This window comes from Cervus canadensis, chromosome 7 (assembly GCF_019320065.1).
Source record: "Cervus canadensis isolate Bull #8, Minnesota chromosome 7, ASM1932006v1, whole genome shotgun sequence".
Taxonomy (NCBI): Eukaryota; Metazoa; Chordata; class Mammalia; order Artiodactyla; family Cervidae; genus Cervus; species Cervus canadensis.
In genome coordinates, this window is record NC_057392.1 from 13123085 (window position 1) to 13141930 (window position 18846).

The following is an 18846-nucleotide window of genomic DNA, read 5'->3' on the forward strand; positions in this document are numbered from 1 at the left end:
TCCTGAGACAAGGGCACCTGCTTTAATAGCCGGAAGGAGACTGTGGCATGGACAGGGCGGGGGCTATGAGTGCTGACATCCAGGGCTCCTCTGGCTCAGGTGAACTTACTTTCTGGGGTAGATGACCATCTTGGAGTCAAGGTCAGAAGATCTGCCAGCCTCTCTTTTACCATTGAAGAAGAGCCTGCTCTCCAAGCTGGAGCCTTTGATTCCCCTCTTTGGTGGGGCTCAGAGAGCATGCCTTCCAGGGAGCATCAGGAACACGAGTTACTGGTGTTTCCAGTTGGGAAGGGACTCGGGGCGCTTTAACCCTCATCCCTCATTCACAGAAGTGGAAACCAACCCAGGGAGGGCCAGGGCTGATTAGGAGCAGAGCTTTGGGGCAGAAACCCACTTCTGCAAGGGGCCGTAGACCAGTGCAGTTAAGACAGGACACTTTAAACTCAGGTCGTCCTGGTTTGAGCCACCTCCTGACGGCATGGACACAGCAAGTTACTTAATATACTGAGTCCCAATTGTGCCATCTGCAAAATGTCTTGCTGCATGCTGAAATGAGATAGTGCATCTTGCTTGGTGGTTATTCTGACTATGATATCAGAGTCCTTAGGGACTTTAGTTAGGGAACATGCACTGTTTCTAGGAGCCAGCCAGAATAGGAGGTTTCCTTGAATTTGGCCCCCAAAAGTTTGGCCCTAAGATGGTTGAACTTCCCATGGTCTCTAGATACTTCCTTTGGTCTGGCCTAGAAGGCTGAGGCTGGGAAGGGTTTCTGACAACAGGGGAAAGCTGAAACTGCATGCTTGGCCTTCTGTAAGAATCACCAGGCAAGCTGTCTTGCCTGTCACACCAGGCAGCTTCTTGCCTCTCTTTTCTGATGGTCAGATCCACTATGGGTGGGTGAGGACATAGCCTCTGGTCTTACTTGGCTCCTCTGCTTTCTCTGCAGATCAGCAACGCCATCCTCATCATCTTCGTCAGCTACTTTGGCAGCCGGGTGCACCGTCCAAAGCTGATTGGCATTGGGGGTCTTCTGCTAGCTTTGGGGGCCTTTGTCCTCACCCTCCCACACTTCCTTTCAGAGCCTTACCAATACACCAAGACCATCATGGGTAAGTGGCCTCCCATTACTGCTTCAAGGGAATGAGGGTACATAATTCTGTATGTTCTGACTGTCAGATACACTCTGGGGAGAAAGGCCAAGGAAACTTTCTGGTGGGATAGGACAGCAGAGCTCAGAGTGGTATCCATTGCCCAGAAGCCCCTCCCACCAACTTTGTGAGACACCCCCTCAATCCTCCTGTGCTTTTGGTGCACATTTAAGAATTTTTTGCTACATTCCAGTCAGGAAACACTTCTACCATGTGTTTTTATAAGTTTCACAGTTTCACATTTACATTTTGAGTTAGTTTTTTATAAGGTTCTTTTTCTTCTTTTTGTGTTTTTATAAGTTTCATATTTTCACATTTACATTTTGAGTTAGTTTTTTATAAGGTTCTTTTTCTTCTTTTTGCATATGGATGTTAAATCCTTTAAGCATCGTTTGTCAAAAGGACTCTCTTTTCTCCATTAAATATTTTTCATCATTATAAAAAATCATAAAATAAGAGACACATTTTTAAATTTATTTTTCCCTATGCTGGGTCTTCCTTGTTGCGTGGGCTTTCTCTAGTTGCAGTGAGCAGCGGGGGCTACTCTCTAGTTGTGGTGTGCAGGCTTCTCATTGCAGTAGCTTTTCTCGTTGCAGAGCACAGGCTCTAGAGTTTGCAGGCTTCAGGAGTTGTGGCATGGAGGCTCAGTAGTTGCAGCTTCCAAGCTCCAGAGCACAGGCTTAATAGTTGTGGTGCATGGGCTTAGTTGTTCCACAGCCTGTGGGATCTTCCCGGACCAGGGTTCAGACTCTTGTCTCCTGCACTGGCAGGCAGATTCTTTACCACTGAGCCACCAGGGAAGCCCTCAATTGGACATATTTGTAAGGGTCTATTTCTAGACTTTGTCTCCTGTTCCATTCGTCTGTGTGTCTGTTCCTTTGTCACTGCCGTACTCTTGATTACTGTAGCTTTATAAAGAAGTTTGAAAATTGGGTAGTGTGATTCCTCCAACACTATTCTTCTTTTTCAAAATTGCTTCTTTTTATTCATTTGTCATTCCTTGTAAATTTTATAATTAGCTTGTCTATATGTCAAAAAAAATCCTTCTGGAAATTTGATTAGACTTATATTACATTCACAGGTCACTTTGGGGATAGTTGACATTGAGTCTGCCAGTCTATGAACGCAGTAGGCATCACTGTTACCCTTACATTTTAACAATGAACTGTGATTTAGCAAACTCTGCAGCTGACGAATGAGCTTTCCAGGTGTCTCAGTGGTAAAGAATCTGCCTGCCAATGCAGGAGACATGAGTTTGATCCCTGGGTCAAGAAGATCTTCTGGAGAAGGAAATGGCAGCCATTCTTACCTGGAAAATTCCATGGACAGAGGAACCTACCTGATGGGCTATAGTCCGTAGGGTCGCAAAGAGTCGGACATGACTTAGCAACTGAACAACAACAAAAACAACTGATGAATATCTCTATTCTCCGACAGAACAAAATAAGGATCCTGTAATGTTTGGATGCCCACCCTCCTCTGCCATCTTCCATGTTATTATTGACTAACATTTTAGTTTTGCCTGTCTTTAACTTCCTCCCAGTGGTCATTATTACTATAGTTGTTATTTATAAATAATTTAGTACTTATTTCTGTTTACCCACAAGGTTACTGGCTTCTTTGCTCATCATTGCTTCTTGCACTTCACTCACCCTTATTGAATAACTTCATTTTTCCTGAAGTACATTCTTTAGTATAACTTTCAAATAGTTTTCCAAATTACCTGCCCTGTTTTCATGGTTTCTTGATAATCCCTTATGATTTCTATTTTCATTTTAGTTTCTTCAATTATTTTAAATGTATTTATTTTTATAGTCCCTTTCAGATCATTTTATTAGCACAGATTTTGAGAATGCTAATCCTCCCACATTCTGTGTCTGCTTGTTCTTGTTCATGGTGGAGTATTTCCTTTCTGTTATGTAGTGTTTGATGGCAGGGTCCTTGATAGTGGGAATTCTTCCCCCCTGTGGACATTTTATGTGGTCTAGATAGGAAATTACCCTAAGAGTGGCTTTATATTTGCATTTACTTGGTATCCTGGGAATGCCACTGCTTTGGAGCTAACTGTATGATAATGTACTGGCTTGGGATAAAGTTACACTTGTTTCAAGGGATGTGGTACATGGCAGTGGTTTTGTGAGGAGCAGCCAGTGAGAGGCCCAATCCCTAAGTGCTCATCCTTGGTCCACTGTATTGGAATTGAGGATGTCTAAGGATAGATGGGCCACCGAGGGGTGCGCTGAAGGGATAACTGATTGCTGTTTGCTTAATACTAGGCCTATTGTTAGTCATATGTGCAGATCCAGTCCAAGAGATGAATCACTGTTCATGCCAGGAGGGAATCCCTTGTAGATCGTGAGACTTACAGTGGGAAGGTAGACTGTGAGACCTAGCCTACAGCGTAGGGAGGTAGACTGTGAGACCTAGCCTACAGCGTAGGGAGGTAGATGTGAGACCTGCAGTGGGAAGGTAGGTTGTGAGACCTGCAGTGGGGAGGTAGGTGGCTGGAATGGGAAAAATGTGAATCAGGAACAGCCACGTCTAATGATGAAATGTTAGTTGAGTTCTGGCCATGGGACTCTTCCCCACATATGGTAGTCACCAGTGAACTAATTATTTCTTATACATTCATTGTGGCCTTGGATCTGTGGACTGTTTAAGCCTGAGCCTTGCTTCAAGTAGGCCCAAGAGGAAGACAGACCCAAGCCTAGGGTACTAAGCTCTTTCCCCCTCCTTGATCTAGACAAAGGGTCTGAGGCCAGCTCTGAAGGAGAGTCAGGATTTGCTGGCTACTTCGGAAAGCTTTGTGCCATGCCTGCTCCAACGCAAGGTCCCAGCCCTTCCGCATCAGCATGAAGAGTGGGGTAATGAAATCAGCAGGGGAACTCCAGGCACTGGGGCCAGGCTGCGGGGAGGGCATCGTGCCAGGCGCCACACGGTGGCCTGCCTAGCCTAGGGCGGGCTCCCCCAGCCTCCCCTGGCCTGGGCCGCATACCAAGGGCATTTGCTCCGCACAGAGCAGTCACTACAGAGGGTGGGTGGAGACGGGCGGGGCTCTGAAAGCAACCCCTCTGCCCATTGTTAGGGATGGTCGGGTGGCTTGGGTCCTTTCCACCACCATCCTCCCTGCTCCTAGGCAAACACTCCAACTTTTAGCCCACCTCCAGGGAGAGAGGAAAGAACAAGACTTGCCTCTCAGCCTGCAGGAAGGAACTGCTGGCCAAGAGAGTGAGGTCCTTGTGTTTTTGTTAGTGTCAATTCTGTTTGCAACAATAGGACACACTCCCCCTCTTGCTGGCTGGGATCAGAGCAGCAGCTGGAAGTGCTCAGGGCTGGGCTACCTTCAGGGCATCTTTGTGCTCCCAGGGGCTCGGGCTAAGGAGGACTTTGGCCCAGGAGCCACAGTGTGGGACCTCGCTGAAGCTGTGAGTACCAGTGCAGCAAGGGCATGTACTACGCTAATATGTGCAAACAAAAATATTTATAAAGTTTCACTTCGTGGGAAAAGTTTCAAGTATGATTCTTCAAATGTATTCCTACGGGAACTTCAGTTTTGAACTATGCAAGTCATCAACAACAAATGAATCTCATTAAATGCACCACCCTGGGGATCGGGATGGGGAATACGTGTAAATCTATGGCTGATTCATATCAATGTATGACAAAACCCACTGAAATGTTGTGAAGTAATTAGCCTCCAACTAATAAAAAAAAAAAAAAAATGCACCACCCTGAGGGGTGACATGCATCTGGACAGTCCTACGTCCGATGCTGGGCTTTGAGACCCCTTAACAACGTGGCCTTGGGCCACTTCCTTCGCAGCTGAGTCTCAGTTCCTCCCTTATGAAATGGAGCCTCCCTTGCCTGGCTGCAAGGACTGAAGGATGTGTGCTCTAAGTTTAGCCCAGTGGCTGGCACGTGCAGCAACCATTCAGTGGTAGACTTTATAACCAGCAGTGGTGGGGACAATTTATGCTGGGTAAACTAAGATTCCAAATGAGGAAGCGCCTGCTTCCTATGGAGTGTCTGACAGCTCCCGGCCAATAGGATGGGCATCCTTGGGGCATCTGACTGCAGCTTCTCCCTGGTCCTCACCGTCCATCCGTCCTCTGCTCTAGCTGGAACATGGCCCCTCCCTGGGCATAGTCCTTGCCACGCCTTCACATGTGAGGCCATAGGATTTCTCTTTATTGAAGCTTAGGCTGCTGTTCTGATCCGTTCCTAGACCCTTAAGTTGGAGGTACCTGGTAATGCGGAAAGAGAACAGAGACCCTCAAATCCCAGCTCAGCCATGTAGGTGCTAAATCTCCTCAAGAAAGCTGCTGTTCACCTTTCTGAGCCTCAGTTTCTTAATCTATAAAGTGGGAACAATAATTTCTCCACTTTTCAGCCTGTTCTAAAGGCAAAATTAAAATTAAATTGTGTAGATAAAGCGCTTGGCCCACAGTAGCTGCTCAGCACGTTTCTCTTTGCCTGCCCTTGATGTGGTATTTGAAGTCTCTTACTCATCAGCAGTGACCCCTGGACCTGTTATCATGTGTTGCCTGCTGATTCTTTCCCTTTGGAGCAGAGCTGCTCCAGAAATGGACATGGGAAATGAGAAGTGTTTTAGGAAAAACAAATTAGAGATGGAGCCATTGTGGGAATCACAGAGACCTTTAACAACTAATTGCTAATTCTAAAAAGGCCAGGCAGACTTTTTTGAATGTTTAGATTTTGTAAATGTCAGTGGGGTCCGGAAATATGCCTGGCGCCTTTAGAGAAAAGACTAGCCACCCAGCCAAAGCCTCTAAGACCACTTCTGGAATGCGTGGAGAAGTTGGGATAGGTGGGAGACAGGCCAACAGGAGACCATTTCCCCCAGGAGACAGAAGAAGGGTCTTCGGAAACCAGTGTCTGGGAGGAGTAGGTGTAACCTGGGAGAGGTCCTGAGCCAAGGCCAGAGGGAAGTCAGCTCCTCGCAGACAATGGATGCACACGGGAGGGGGTTTCCTGTGGGAACAGTGGGGTTGGGGGAGTCGATGGTATTTTTGGAGAGGTCTAGAAAAGAAAGGGAAGAGTTGCTTTCTAGTCCTCTATTTGTGAAGTTGCCAGCCCCTCACCCACGCTTGTTCATCAAAAGTGGCAGGAGGGTGGTGGGAAGGCCTGGGGACAGGAGCCTCAGGCCCCTGAGTGACTGAGCCCCTTCTTCACTGGAGGACGCTCGGCCCCAGAGCAGAACCCATGGCACTGAACCCCAGAAGGCCCCAAGGGCCATGCAGGGTGCTTGCACTGAGGGAACTGCTCAGGGACCCTGAGCTCAGGGCTGTTCAAAGGGCAGCATCTGGCCATGGTGTGAGAGGGACACGGTGGGGAAGGAGTGTGTTTGGGGGGTGTATGGGAGTGTGTGTGAGGGAAGCCTTTCTCTGTGGTGGTGAGGTGGCTGTAAGTGGAGGAGGTGGGTGCGTGAGGGAAGAAGTGCATGTGTATGTGGGGGGTGGGGGTGGGTGTGTACCAGAGGTGTGGAGAGGGTGGGGGTCTTGTGGGTGTGGAGGTGCAGACAGGGACGGATGTGGGGGAGCAGCCTGGCAGGGGTTGGGGTCCTGCACTTACATAAATGTCAGTGTGGTGTTTCGGGGGGGGAGGGTGAGTGGGTGTCAGGTCACACACAGTCTGGGCAGTTGGATCTATTTAACCTGAAAAGGAAGAGAAAACAATGAGGGGGGAGGGGGGAAGTCACAGAACACATGAGTGTTATTAAGTCAACTGAGAGGAAAATACTCCCGAACAGATGAGCACAACTAAGCTAATGAGACTTGATGGGGAACACATTTTCAACACACACTATAGGAAGGAAGAGAAATGCCGGTGGAGAAATGACAGAAAATGCCAGGCTGCCGTGTTGCCTGTCAGGGGATGGCCAGGAAAGGAGCTGGGGCTGCAGAGAATGGGCCTCTCGGAGACACAGCCCCGGCAGTCGACCTGAGAGTGCTTGCCTCTGTTGTGTGGAAGAGTCACAACCCTCGTTGTTCTGGGTCTCCAGTGCAGGCCCCAGTAGAGACCTGAGCGTCACTCTGCCTCCCCTGGAGGCTTGTTCATCACTTCTCTTGCTCAGGAATGAGGCTGAGGGTATAGGCCTGCTCAGGTCTGGAGGGCATGGCGGGGACGCCTATGAGCCAGGCTGCACCCTGCGTCCTGGCTCCTCTGGGAAGAGGGCATCTCAGGGGCCCATTGTGGACTGTGTGTCTTGGGCCCACCCAAGGCAGGGAGGTGGGTTTCCTGAGGAGAGCCCACACAGACTGGAAAGGAAGACTGGTTACTATTCCAGATGCTGTGGTCACCCCAGGAAAACTGTCAGGGGGATGGCCCCACAGAAGCAGGGTGCCAGCCCCTGTCCTGCAAAGCACTATGGTTTGAAGAAACCATCGATGCCGCCTCTGAGGACCCCCCAGGGGACACACGGAGGAGCTCCTGCTCTTTCTCTAAAGGAACAAAAGGACTTTGCAGGACCCAGAGCTTGGATTGGCCTCCGTCAGGGGATGTAAGTAAGGCTCAGAGATCTAAAAGAGGAAGCAGCCAAGAGCAGTCAGGTATTTGGAGGCAGGGAGCTCATGGAGGTGGAGCCCCCTGGTGGGGTCCATGCCTCTGTGGAAGAGGCTGGAGAGCTGGCTGGCTCTTTCAGCCCCGTGAGGATGCAACAGGAAGTCAGCAGTCCAGCTCCCACCAGAACCCCAGCATGCTGGCACCCTGATTTTGGGCTTCCTGCCTCCAGAACTGTGAGAAACCATTGTGCTGTTTGTAAGCTGCCCAGGCTGTGACCCTTTGGACCCTTTGTGACCCATGGCAGCCCCCATGGACTCCCTTAGATTCAGTCCCTTTGGTTGGAGCCCCTCCTCATAACCTTGGGTCTTGATTTCGAATTTTCAACTCTTGGACTGTCTTATTAACCATTGATTCCAGCCTCAGGCCATTCACATCACTCACAAACCTGTCAGCTGTTCTCAGCCGTGCCCAGGGCTGACTTGCATGATGGACCCGAGAGCCACCGTCTTCCAGGTCACCCTGGCCCATTCGTGCCTGTGCCGGGCACGCTTTGAGTTGTTCTCCCCAGAGGACGCTCAGCCACGCGTCTGCATCTGGTCTGGATATCAGTCAGGATATCATGACTGGCTTTGTCAAAAGGCTTCCTCCAGTCAAGTAACACCACGTTACGGCTTCCTGCCGACTCTGGGAGCCCCATTAACAAAGGAAATGAGGTTGGTTTGGCATGACTGGCTCTTGATGAATTCATGTTGGCTCAGCTAATCCCATTTTTTCCCCTTCAAATTGCTCCTCATCAGCCTGTTAATAAATCTGTGAACAATAAATTCTGCTTCACTCCCAATTGGGAGTGTTCAAATTAAGCACGCATTCTCTTTGAATACTAAAATTAAACGGCTCTGAGCCTTCCTCCTGTTCCTTCAGGTGTGTCTTCTTTCCTTCCTATCCACTAAGAAAGAGTTTTGATGACAAGATGAGCCAGGCAATTCCTCTTTCCTTGGTCTGATGGCAGTTCCTCAGGAGCAGGTGGGTGTGCAGGGGCGGGGGTGACAGGCTGGAGGCAAGCCCCTTGTCAGCCGCCTCACACAGTGCATAGTGGGCTTGCCCTCTCACACCGACCTCACTGGTCATATGGCCTTCTCAATACAAGTAGGCATTTCCCCATGGCCCCTTTAGTACTGGAAAGCTGTGTGGGAAAGGGTGTCCAGCCTCAGTCTCAGCCTTGGAAACTCAGTCTTGAGAACAGAGCAAAGGAACCCTCTTCTTCCACTCCCCTAAGCTCACTCTTTTCCTGCATGGATGTGAATCCTTGCAAGCAACCCACTTGCCCTCAACTCCTTTATTATACCCATTCATTTCTAGTGACCAGCACTGATCTTACTTGTTTCTAGTTTCTGGACCCACTTCCCAAGTCTTAAAAAAAAACCTGGGCAACAATGCCTATCTCAAGAGTTCTGACCTCTCTCTCATCTGTCTGAATTTCTCAAAGTTTCTGGCTTGAAACTTTGAATGAAAATTGATGTTATTGTGTAATCATCATATCCCAGGTTTTGTTACTGTTATTAGTTTTAATCTGAATAAGACTATTACAAAGTCGATATTAGTATCTATATCTGTTTCAGAGATGAAGAGACTAAGGTTCTGAGAATTCCCATTTGAACCTGGTCTGTCTGGTTTCAAAATATGATTCCTTGCACTACTCAAGCATGTGACTGGCTGTCAACCCCAACTCTGTTCATTTCTGCTGGTGCAGAAGAATGTGTTCTCTAAGATTCCCAAAATGAAAGTCAGAAGGGACATGCCCATAGGAACTGTTGTCTAAGGGGAGGCTTAGTCTAGTTGGAAGAGAACACATGTTGTCACAGGGGCATGATGGACTGACAAGGAACTCAACCAGTTCTGCTCTGTAAACAGGTCACTTTATAAATGACTTGGAGATCTCCATCATGAGTTCGGGACAGCCTGTTCCAGGCCTACTGATGGGTGTTGCCAGAGTTTCGGGAAGAACTGTTGAGTAGCCGATTAGGAGGATGAGGAAATAGGTCCTTCAAAGTGGAACATTCTGAATGGGGTTCCAGGAGTTTGCTGATAGCCCAGCGAGGCTTGGCACATTGGGTGTGCTTCCAGGAAACTCTCCGGAAACACCACTGCCTATCCCTGTTGTACTCTTAGGGGCTGCTTCTGAGGTCTTGCTAACCTCCTCCTCCTTTGGCCCTACTCACCCACGCACAGTGCCCCCTTCTGGGTGGGGAGGTAATGGGTAGCTCTCAAGGTGCTCCCCTCCTGTTTCCTGGCAGAATTCTCTCTTTCCTCTACTAGAATGACAAGAAAGATTAGTCAAAGGAAAGCCCACTCCTGCCACGGCCTTCCTGTGTTTGCTCAACACTTCTAGCATCCTCTCACAGCCCCAGTGCTGGATTTTTGTGCAGAGACCCTTATTTAGACCCTTGATAGCCTACCACCTCAGCCTGGCCACACCTCGACTGTGTGTCCTTGAACAGTGAAGAGGCTAGACTTTGCTCTGCCCAGATCCGCCAATCTCTGTGGGGCCTGCTCCAGGAAGGTAGCCCTTCCTGCTACCACGTCCCATCTTTCCAAACTGGAGGAGGCGTTCAGAAATTAGAGCTGAAATTCTGTGTATGTAAATTGTGGGATGAGTCAAAGGGTTGACTGGCATGCAGCTGGGCTGGTACGGGGGTAGCTGAAGGAGGGGAAAGGTCCCGGCCTATTTCTAGTCAGCATCTCGCAGCCCTGTGATAACTGGCACAGCTAGATCTCTGGTGTCTTGTGGGAAGAAGAATGTGCTCTGATAAGCTTGAGCCTTCCAGAAGTGGGCCTCAGGGAAGATGGGAAACAGACTGACAATCAGCTAATGAATACACCTCCCTCCTTCCCTTTCCCAGGCCCCACAAGGTGGAGGCAGGCAGCCCCTGAGACTGTGACTGGAATTGGCGGGCTTTTCTCTGACCTTATCACAGGATCTGATGGTGGGCAGGTTGGAGGAGAAGGAGGGCAGTGAGGTTCTATAAGTCAGTGGAGAGGACTGGGTGCCCGGCCTTTGCTGGAATGCCTGAGAAACGGAGAGAGGCTGCTCTTTCTTCTTTACATGGGCTGAGCTCCTGAATTCATTCCAGGGAGGAGGAGGGGATGGGCTGCAGAAAGTTGAGCCCCCCAGTTCTGCCAAAGGGTCCTAATACAAGGTCTTCATTCCATCACTGTCTTCCTTTTAAGAGAAGAGCCTAAGGTTCTAACTTCTAGAAGACTGTCCTCACCAGAGTGAGCTGGCCATGGCTGCCCACTGCAGGGAGGCCCAGGCATGGGTTCTTGGGAGGCCCACATTCTGTCTCTGATGCAAACACCTTCTGCACAATAAGCCAGGAAGCAGTGGTCTCACCCACCACCACACCCTGCTCTACCTGGGTCCAGGGCACCCTGCCCCCGGGACAGACAGCTGCCACTTCCCTTCCTGAGGGTGGTGCTCCCAGGTAGAGGAACTTCTCGTTCCCTTTCACCTGTGTCAGAGCCTGGTCAGGGTGGGGTGGCCCCATTTAGGGCTGGAATAAGGAAAAGAAAGTTTGTTGGGAGACCTTGAATCAATTTGGAGTGCAGAAGAGTCCAAGAGGAACTCAGTGGACTTGGATTTAACTGGGGCCAGTTGATTATTTTTGAAAATGTGCATGTTTAATAAAGGCAGTTTCTGACAGGTAATCTAACATTCTAAAAGTTAATGTAAAACAGTTAAAAGATCCCCAGAGAATTTTGCCTACTGGACACTTCATTAGGTGGAATTTCATGAGGAATTTTGTGGCCTTGGTGCACCATGCAACATGCCATGTAAAGGCTTAATAAGCCAGTCAACATTTTTGTGAGCTTTGATCACTGTTTAATGGCTCACAGAAAAATAATTTTGCCAGCAACAATGTTCTAATAAATATGACTTTAGTCAAATAGTAAGAATCAGCAAAATTAAGAACAAGAACTCTTAAAAGAAGCACTTATTCTCTGGCCCTTCTCGGGCTCCTGCTCCCACACAACCAGCCTGGCCTTGTGTATCTGCCGCACACCCACCCAGGGCTGGGCAATCCTGTGCTCACAGCCGTGGATTGGACCAGCAACCCCTGCCTGCCTCTCATGTAGCACGCAGCCTCACCTGTTTTACCATCCAGGTAGCTCTTGGCTGGGTCGATTCCGCTATTTACACATAGGTCATGAACACAGGTTAATCTCACCTTCATGATCATGACCCTCTGGGTTCTCATTAGGATGTAATCCAGGCCCCTTCATGGGACACAGCAGCCCTCCAGGGCTGGCCAGGCCTCACCGTAGTGGTGTCTGCACACTGACCCCACTAAACCTCTGCGCTCTTCCCTTCTGTCTCTTCCTACTGAGTCTTCTCAGTGTAGAGCCCATGTCCTCCAGGAATCCTTCCCAAACCCTCTCCCCAGCAAGACTGGGTGGCATGCTCTCTGGTACACTTTCCTTCCCAACTCAGTGGATGTGTGTGTGCACGCTAGTTGCCTCAGTCTTGTCCGACTCATTGTGACCCCATGGACTGTAGCCTGCCAGGCTCCTCTGTCCCTGGGATTCTTCAGGCAAGAATACTGGAGTGGGTTGCTGTGCCCTCCTCCAGGGAATATTCCCGACCCAGGGATCAAACCCACATCTCTTACTTCTCTTGCATTGGCAGGTGGGTTCTTTGCCGCTAGTGCTACCTGGGAGCCCAACTCAGTGGATACCAGGCTGTATTTCTTCATTGTGGTAAACTATACATAACATAAAATTTGCCATTTTAATGTGTCCAGTTCAGGGCATTAAACACTTTCATGCTATTGTACAACCATTCTTACCATCCATCTCCAGAACGTTTGCATCTTTGGAAACTGTATTCCTTAAATACTAACTCCCTCTTCCTCCTCCTCTCAGCCCCTGCCTGGCAACCACCATTCTGCTTTCTGTCTCTGTGAATTTACCTATTCTAGGGTCCTCATGTAAATGGAATCATGCAATATTTGTACTTTAGTGTCAGGCTTATTTCAGTGAGCTCCTGGGCTTGTCTCGGTCATCCCAGCAGAGGGCCTGCCCCCAGTCACTCTTGACCAAGTAACTGAACAACCAAGAGTGAGGCAGGCATCGTCCACTGAAGTTGACAGGCCTGGGTGTGGTCCTTCGGTGGCTGCACTGGCAGCAGGGGGGCAATGCTTTGCACCTCTTTCCCAGTGTGGTCATTTGCCACCCAGCACACAAGGGAGGCCTGGTCCTGCCACCCCATAGCTGATAAGACAACATTGAGAGGGAGCTTTTGTCACACCTAGGCAGGGACAGGCAGCTTAGGCAAGCACATTTGCAAGTGGCAACAGCCCATGGATTTAGGGAACTCCAAACTTTGCCCATTTCCTCGTACAAAATCTGCTTGAAATTCATTTGAATCTTCTGAGAACAAATGCCCATTTGAGAACTTGGCGGCAGCTTTTTTATTTATCAGTCCTTCAGACATGCGTCAGCTCAAAATTGGCAGAGGGAGGTGAGCAGGGCGTGTGTACTGACTGAATGACCACACAGCTGCACCTGGCCAGTTGGGTTAGAAGGTGGCCCAGGTCAGGCGGCCTGCTCTGGCCTCATTTCTGAACCTGTCCAAATGGTCTTGAGAAGGGTAGTGGGGTCTTTTTCTAAAGACTAGCACAGCCCACCGTGTGTAAATGCTCATCAGCTGGGGGGTCTCGGTGGCTGCCACATTGAGGGCCCAGAGAGAGCAGTGAGGTCACCAACAGCCACTCACCCTCTGCGGCGCATGGCCCCTTCCCTGGAATCCTCTGAGGTCTTTCAAAGTCAAGGTCACAGAAGTAGGGAGTCAGACTCAGGACTAGGACCCAGCTCCCAGGCCTCCAATCCAGCCATTCCAACATCTATGGGTCTTGCCTGTCCACGGCCAGCGGGGCCTCCTCCTGGGGGCGGGCATAAGTCTGCCAGCACCGCACCTCTGGTTCTGAGTGCTGGACATGGGGCAGTGTTGGTGACAGGGTTCCTGAGCACAGTGAAGGGTTTTCCTCCTTCTCAGCAGGAACATTTCACAGATTGTGCTTCCAGACTAAAGTGGGAGTCGGGCCTTGCAGCACTGCTGGGTCATACCAGCCTTCCTACAAGGGGGCCAGCACAGCCGTCAGCCACGCTGACCAGCGGGTCTGACTTTTCATGCCTGTTCTCTTCTGGAACTATTGCCTTCTAGCCCTTTAGTGACCACAGGAGCTCTCCCTATCTAGCCACATTATGGTCTCTGCCTAAAGGGAAATGGAAGCTCAGAGAGGGTCAGAAACTTGCTTAAGATCACACAGCTACCTAGGGCTAAAACCAATTTTTCTCTCTTTAAAAAAAAGCCTTTATTGAGATGTGACTGACATGTAAAATGCTGAACATATTAATATATAAAACTTAATGAGTTTAAGTATACACCCATGAAATTGTCACCACTGTCAAAGCATATCCATCATGTCCCAAGTTTCCTTTAATAATTATTATTATTATTGTGTGTGTGTGTTAAGAACACCTAAGATCTACCCTGTAAGTAAATGTTGAGTCTCCAGTGTGGTATTGTTATTTACAGGCACTATGCCATCTAGCAGATCTCTAGAACTTCTCTGACAGAACTGAAACTTCATACTCGTCACCATCACCTCCCCATTTCCCCTTCCCCTGGTCCGTGGCAACCCTTCTGCTCTCTGCTTCTATGTATTTGACTAGTTTAGATTCCATGTATAGGAGCGATCATACAGTATTTGTCTTTCTGTGTTTGGCTAATTTCACCAAAACCAATTTCTTCACTCTTTATACTCTGCTTGTTTTGTCTCTTTGCCTCTGATTTCAGCAGAACTCCCAGCAGCCAGCCCTTCCCAGGATACCTCTATCTGGGAGGAGGTTCCCAGCCACCTACAGAGATCAGAGGGCTCATGTGCTTGAATGTAACTAGGGAGGAGCAGAGGAATCACCCCAGACCTGCCCTCCCCCATCCCTGCAAAACCTGTGTTGGATCTTTTCAGAGCTGCCACTTCAGACTTGATTTCATTAAGGACTTTGAATCAGGCACACATGGGCTCAAATGCCAGCTCTGCCCCAAAGCAGCCACTTTGATGGGCCAGTAACCTCTAAGCAGGACACAAAGTACGTCACAGCCTTGGCAGTGTCTGCTTGTGCAGTAAATGAAAGTTTAAAAATTCTGGCGCTGGAATTTGGGTCTCTACAGTAGAGCATGTAAGTCAGAGAAAAGCCCAGCACTCCACCAAGGAGAGGCATCGGGGAAGATGGGTGTCAGAGAAACTTGGCCCTGGTGTGATGCATACCTCTGCAGGCCCAGGGCAACAGCTCTGGAACCAAGAAATAAGAAGTGGGAATGATTGTTAAATTTTGGCTATATATTTTTTATGAGAAATATTTTTAATTTAAAAGTTTTTACTGTTGCTTTATTTCAAAAGCATCATGTGTTCCTTATGGAAAAATTAGAAAGTACACCGAGGCAAACACACACACACGCAAAGATGCCACAATCCCATCACCCTGGGACAGCCATGGTCTTCCAGTTTTTCTCTGCATATTCAATCAGATCACATAAGTTTTATAAACTAGGGCTCATATTCTTCTCCAAACTACTAGGTATTTTTTGAATCGACAAGATGTTATAGCTTCCTTCCCATGTCAGCAAAGCTACATCCCCACTCTAAGAGTCTGTCTCCCACTTACCCTTGTGGTTGGACCGCTCTATCCGAACCCCATACCCTGCGCTGAAAGGCGGGATGATGGGTGGGATGGAGGAACACTAACCAAAGTCTGGTGCTGGGCGCTGGCCTGGGTGCACGAACTTCCTTGCACGCAGCTACTGTCAGGTCTGGACGACCTTGACCAGATGACATCTTGGCCCCCTTTGCTTTTACTGAGACACGCCTCCCTGACTGATGAGGAAACCCCCAGGCCAGCAGTTTTCACACGTATTCAACACAAACACCAGTGAAGAGGAAGGGAGATGGGGAGGCCTGGTTGGATGAAGCATGTGTGTCTGGTGAAGAGGAGGGGATGATGAGATGAGGAGGGCAGACCCCTCCCCAGCCCCGCCACCCAGAGCAGCCAGAGTTGAGGATGATGGACAGATCTTATGCATAGCCCTCATGTTTCCTCTCCACGGGACTCTGAGGTCCACCCAGCTCAGAGCTCTGTCCTCTCTGCAAGGACCACAAATGAGAGTGAAACTGAACCCCATGGAGCAGGATCAGGGATGTTAGTGGTTTCCACTGGCCTCTTCAAGGCTGGGAAAGAAGGCATCTCATGGAAAGGAGCCCTCAAGGCCTTGGAGAGCTGGCAGTGCTGTCTGTTTAGCGTGGGCTAAACAGCTAAACAAATTGGAAACAGCGGCATGGGAACGGCAGGCCAGCCTGGCCAGGTCCCCAAAGCCACGGGCACTGGTGCCCACAGGCCACACTGGGGCCTCTGGGGCCCTCACAGTAGGTGCAGCCTGGCTCCTCTTGTGGGTGCAGCCTCACCCTTTACCTGTAACAGGAGGTTTGAACCAGAGGGTGTCACAGTCCCTTTAGCATCCCAAATTCTTGATCCTTGGCCAGACTGGGTAGCACGTTCAAGGCCTGTGGCAGTAGGGCTCCCTAGTGTGACCCAATGTGTGGCTTATCCAAGAGGGAGAATTCTGGGAGTCATGGCCCCCGGGAGCCTTCCAGGCTGGAGGTGACACTGTCTTTTGTGGGACAGAATGACTTCTGTCCTGCTAAAGAGAAAACACACCTTGGGGGCCTGAAGCCTGAGGCTGCCCACAGGGTCGCTGAAGGCCCACAAGCCTGGATGTTGATCTTGGCTCCCTGTTTCCCCACTGGGTGGCCTTGCCTCCAGGGCAAAAGCTTCCTGTTACTAACCCCACTCCCCTGCCTGTACCCAGAGAGGAGAAAGAATGGTCCCCCAGAAGAGGAAGATGCCTCTCCCACCCGATGAGGGCTAAGTCCCCCTAGAGCAGGGAGCCCGCCTCTCCCCTCCTCACCTTTGTTTCTAGAGCCATTCCAAGAAGGCCTGGGAGAAAGGCCGGGTTTAGAGGCTGCAGCAGGACACCAGGGTGGGGGTGACGGGCGTGTGCTCTCTCGTTGCAGGGAACAGCAGCCACCCCCAGACCGAGCTCTGTCAGAAACCCTCGCAGGGCCTAACCCCCAGCAAGTGCCACGGCAGCCCCCAGGACTCTCGGAAGGAGACCAGTAGCATGTGGGGCCTGATGGTGATGGCCCAGCTACTGGCAGGCATCGGCACGGTACCCATCCAGCCATTTGGGATCTCTTATGTGGACGACTTCTCGGAGCCCAACAACTCACCCCTGTACATCTGTGAGTCGGGCTTGAAGAGGGCTTGGGGTGGGGGCGGGTCCTCACATGGCACAGCCAGGGCATACAGAGGTTTGGGGATCTGACACACCTGGAGTCCCAGCCCAGGCCCCAGCTTCTCCCCAGTTGGGACGGGGCCCACAGTCTCTGTGCGCTGGGGCCGTGGGAGTCCCCGAGGGGATCTGCATGACCCCTTGGTCCCGGGCCAGGAAAAGGGCAGCTCCTTGACCAGCAGTATGTGGTCAAGTACCTGGTCAAGGTACTGGTCAAGAGCAGTACCACTGCTTTCCAGATCAGGCACCGGCCAGCACACGTGTCTTCTGAGCCATCCATAGGCCAAGTTGGCCTCATAGAAAAACATGCAAAATAGATAAAGTGAAAGTGACATTGTTCAGTTGTGTCCAACTTTTTGTGACCCCATGGACTGTAGCCTACCAGGCTCCTCCATCCATGGGATTTTCTAGGCAAGAATACTGGAGTGGGCTGCCATTTCCTTCTCCAGGGGATCTTCCCAACCCAGGGATTGAACCCTGGTTTCCTGCACTGCAGACAGACGCTTTACCGTCTGAGCCACCAGGGAAGCCCAAGTAGATAGCAAAATAGATAGCAGATGACCCAATTCTTCCCTTAGAACAAGCTGCACTGAGCATCCTCAGGGCCCAGACCAGACAGGCCACACCCAGAGGCCCTGTGGCCCACAAGCTCCCACCATTGCTGTCACATCATACCCGCAAGGAGCCTTGCCCCCAACCCACGCCTGGGCCTTCATCTGTAAATGCCCAGGAGGCCGCTTCTCTCCCAGCAAGCAGATTGCTCTGGCATCTAGCCAGAGGAGAATCTGCTTGGGTTCCGCACATTCCAGGGTCTCAGGTGGCTCTGGCCTTGTCTGTGGGAAATGCCACAGGTGTGGACTTGTCAGGGCCAGGGGATAGACTGGGGAATGTCTTGGGAGCCCCCGAGTGAGGGAAAGAGCCTGGGTGCCACCCTCAGTCCGCTCACCCCCTCAGCATCCTTTCTCTCTCCCCTCTCCAGCCATCCTATTTGCCATCGCTGTGTTTGGACCAGCTTTCGGGTACCTGCTGGGCTCGGTCATGCTGCAGATCTTTGTAGACTACGGCAGGGTGGACACAGGTGAGTATGTGCCAGGACCATAGCCCCCAGCCAGTCAGGGCAAGGATGAAGCTGAACTTTAAATGCTTATGGCTCCCTTGCCCCCCATTCCCTCCCTCCCACCTGCAGTCGTCAGCCGGCCTCAGATAGTGGAGAGCAAGACAGCATATGCCTCCTCCCTCCAGGGCCAGGCTGAATGATGGAGCAGGGCTTGCCGCTGAAGAAAACACACTTTCTTCCCTAAGAAAACATACTTTCTGCAGTGGGAAACCTTGAGACCTGGGCAGGGCCTCGGGTGTTGCCATCACAGCTGCCTTTTGAGGTCGTGGTGTTAAAAATAACTCTATAATTCTTTGATTCTAAGATGGTTTTGATTGTTTAAAAATTTTTGAGAAGACTTCTTTGAGGGAAAGGAAGAAGCAGTATGTGAAATATACAGATGGATTATGACTCCCACCCAGAAGAGTGTAACAGAGTTTAACCATGTGGACACAGCAGGGAACCTGTGTCTAATCCTGGTTCCACCTCTACTGGCTGAATTCTACCACCTCTACTGATCTTGGGCACAAACCTTCATCTTCCTATGCCTCAGCTCCTCATCTGTAAAATGGGGCTAATGATAGTGAAATAAAGTTGCTGTGATGTTTAAAAATGGCTGATACATATTGAGGTTGACAGAAGTGAGCTATTAACAAAATGATATGGATTAAGCC

The 18846-nt window shown here is 50.1% G+C and overlaps 1 protein-coding gene across 1 annotated transcript in view; it reads left to right on the top strand.

Annotated features, from left to right (window-relative positions):
* The window catches only part of SLCO2A1 (solute carrier organic anion transporter family member 2A1), an 83491-nt gene that overhangs the window by 44941 nt on the left and 19704 nt on the right, over nt 1-18846 (top strand). The window contains exons 3-5 of the mRNA XM_043474372.1: nt 947-1109; nt 16799-17026; nt 18056-18154. Of these exons, the coding sequence (XP_043330307.1) occupies nt 947-1109; nt 16799-17026; nt 18056-18154 (490 nt within the window). The remainder of the gene's footprint in view (nt 1-946; nt 1110-16798; nt 17027-18055; nt 18155-18846) is intronic.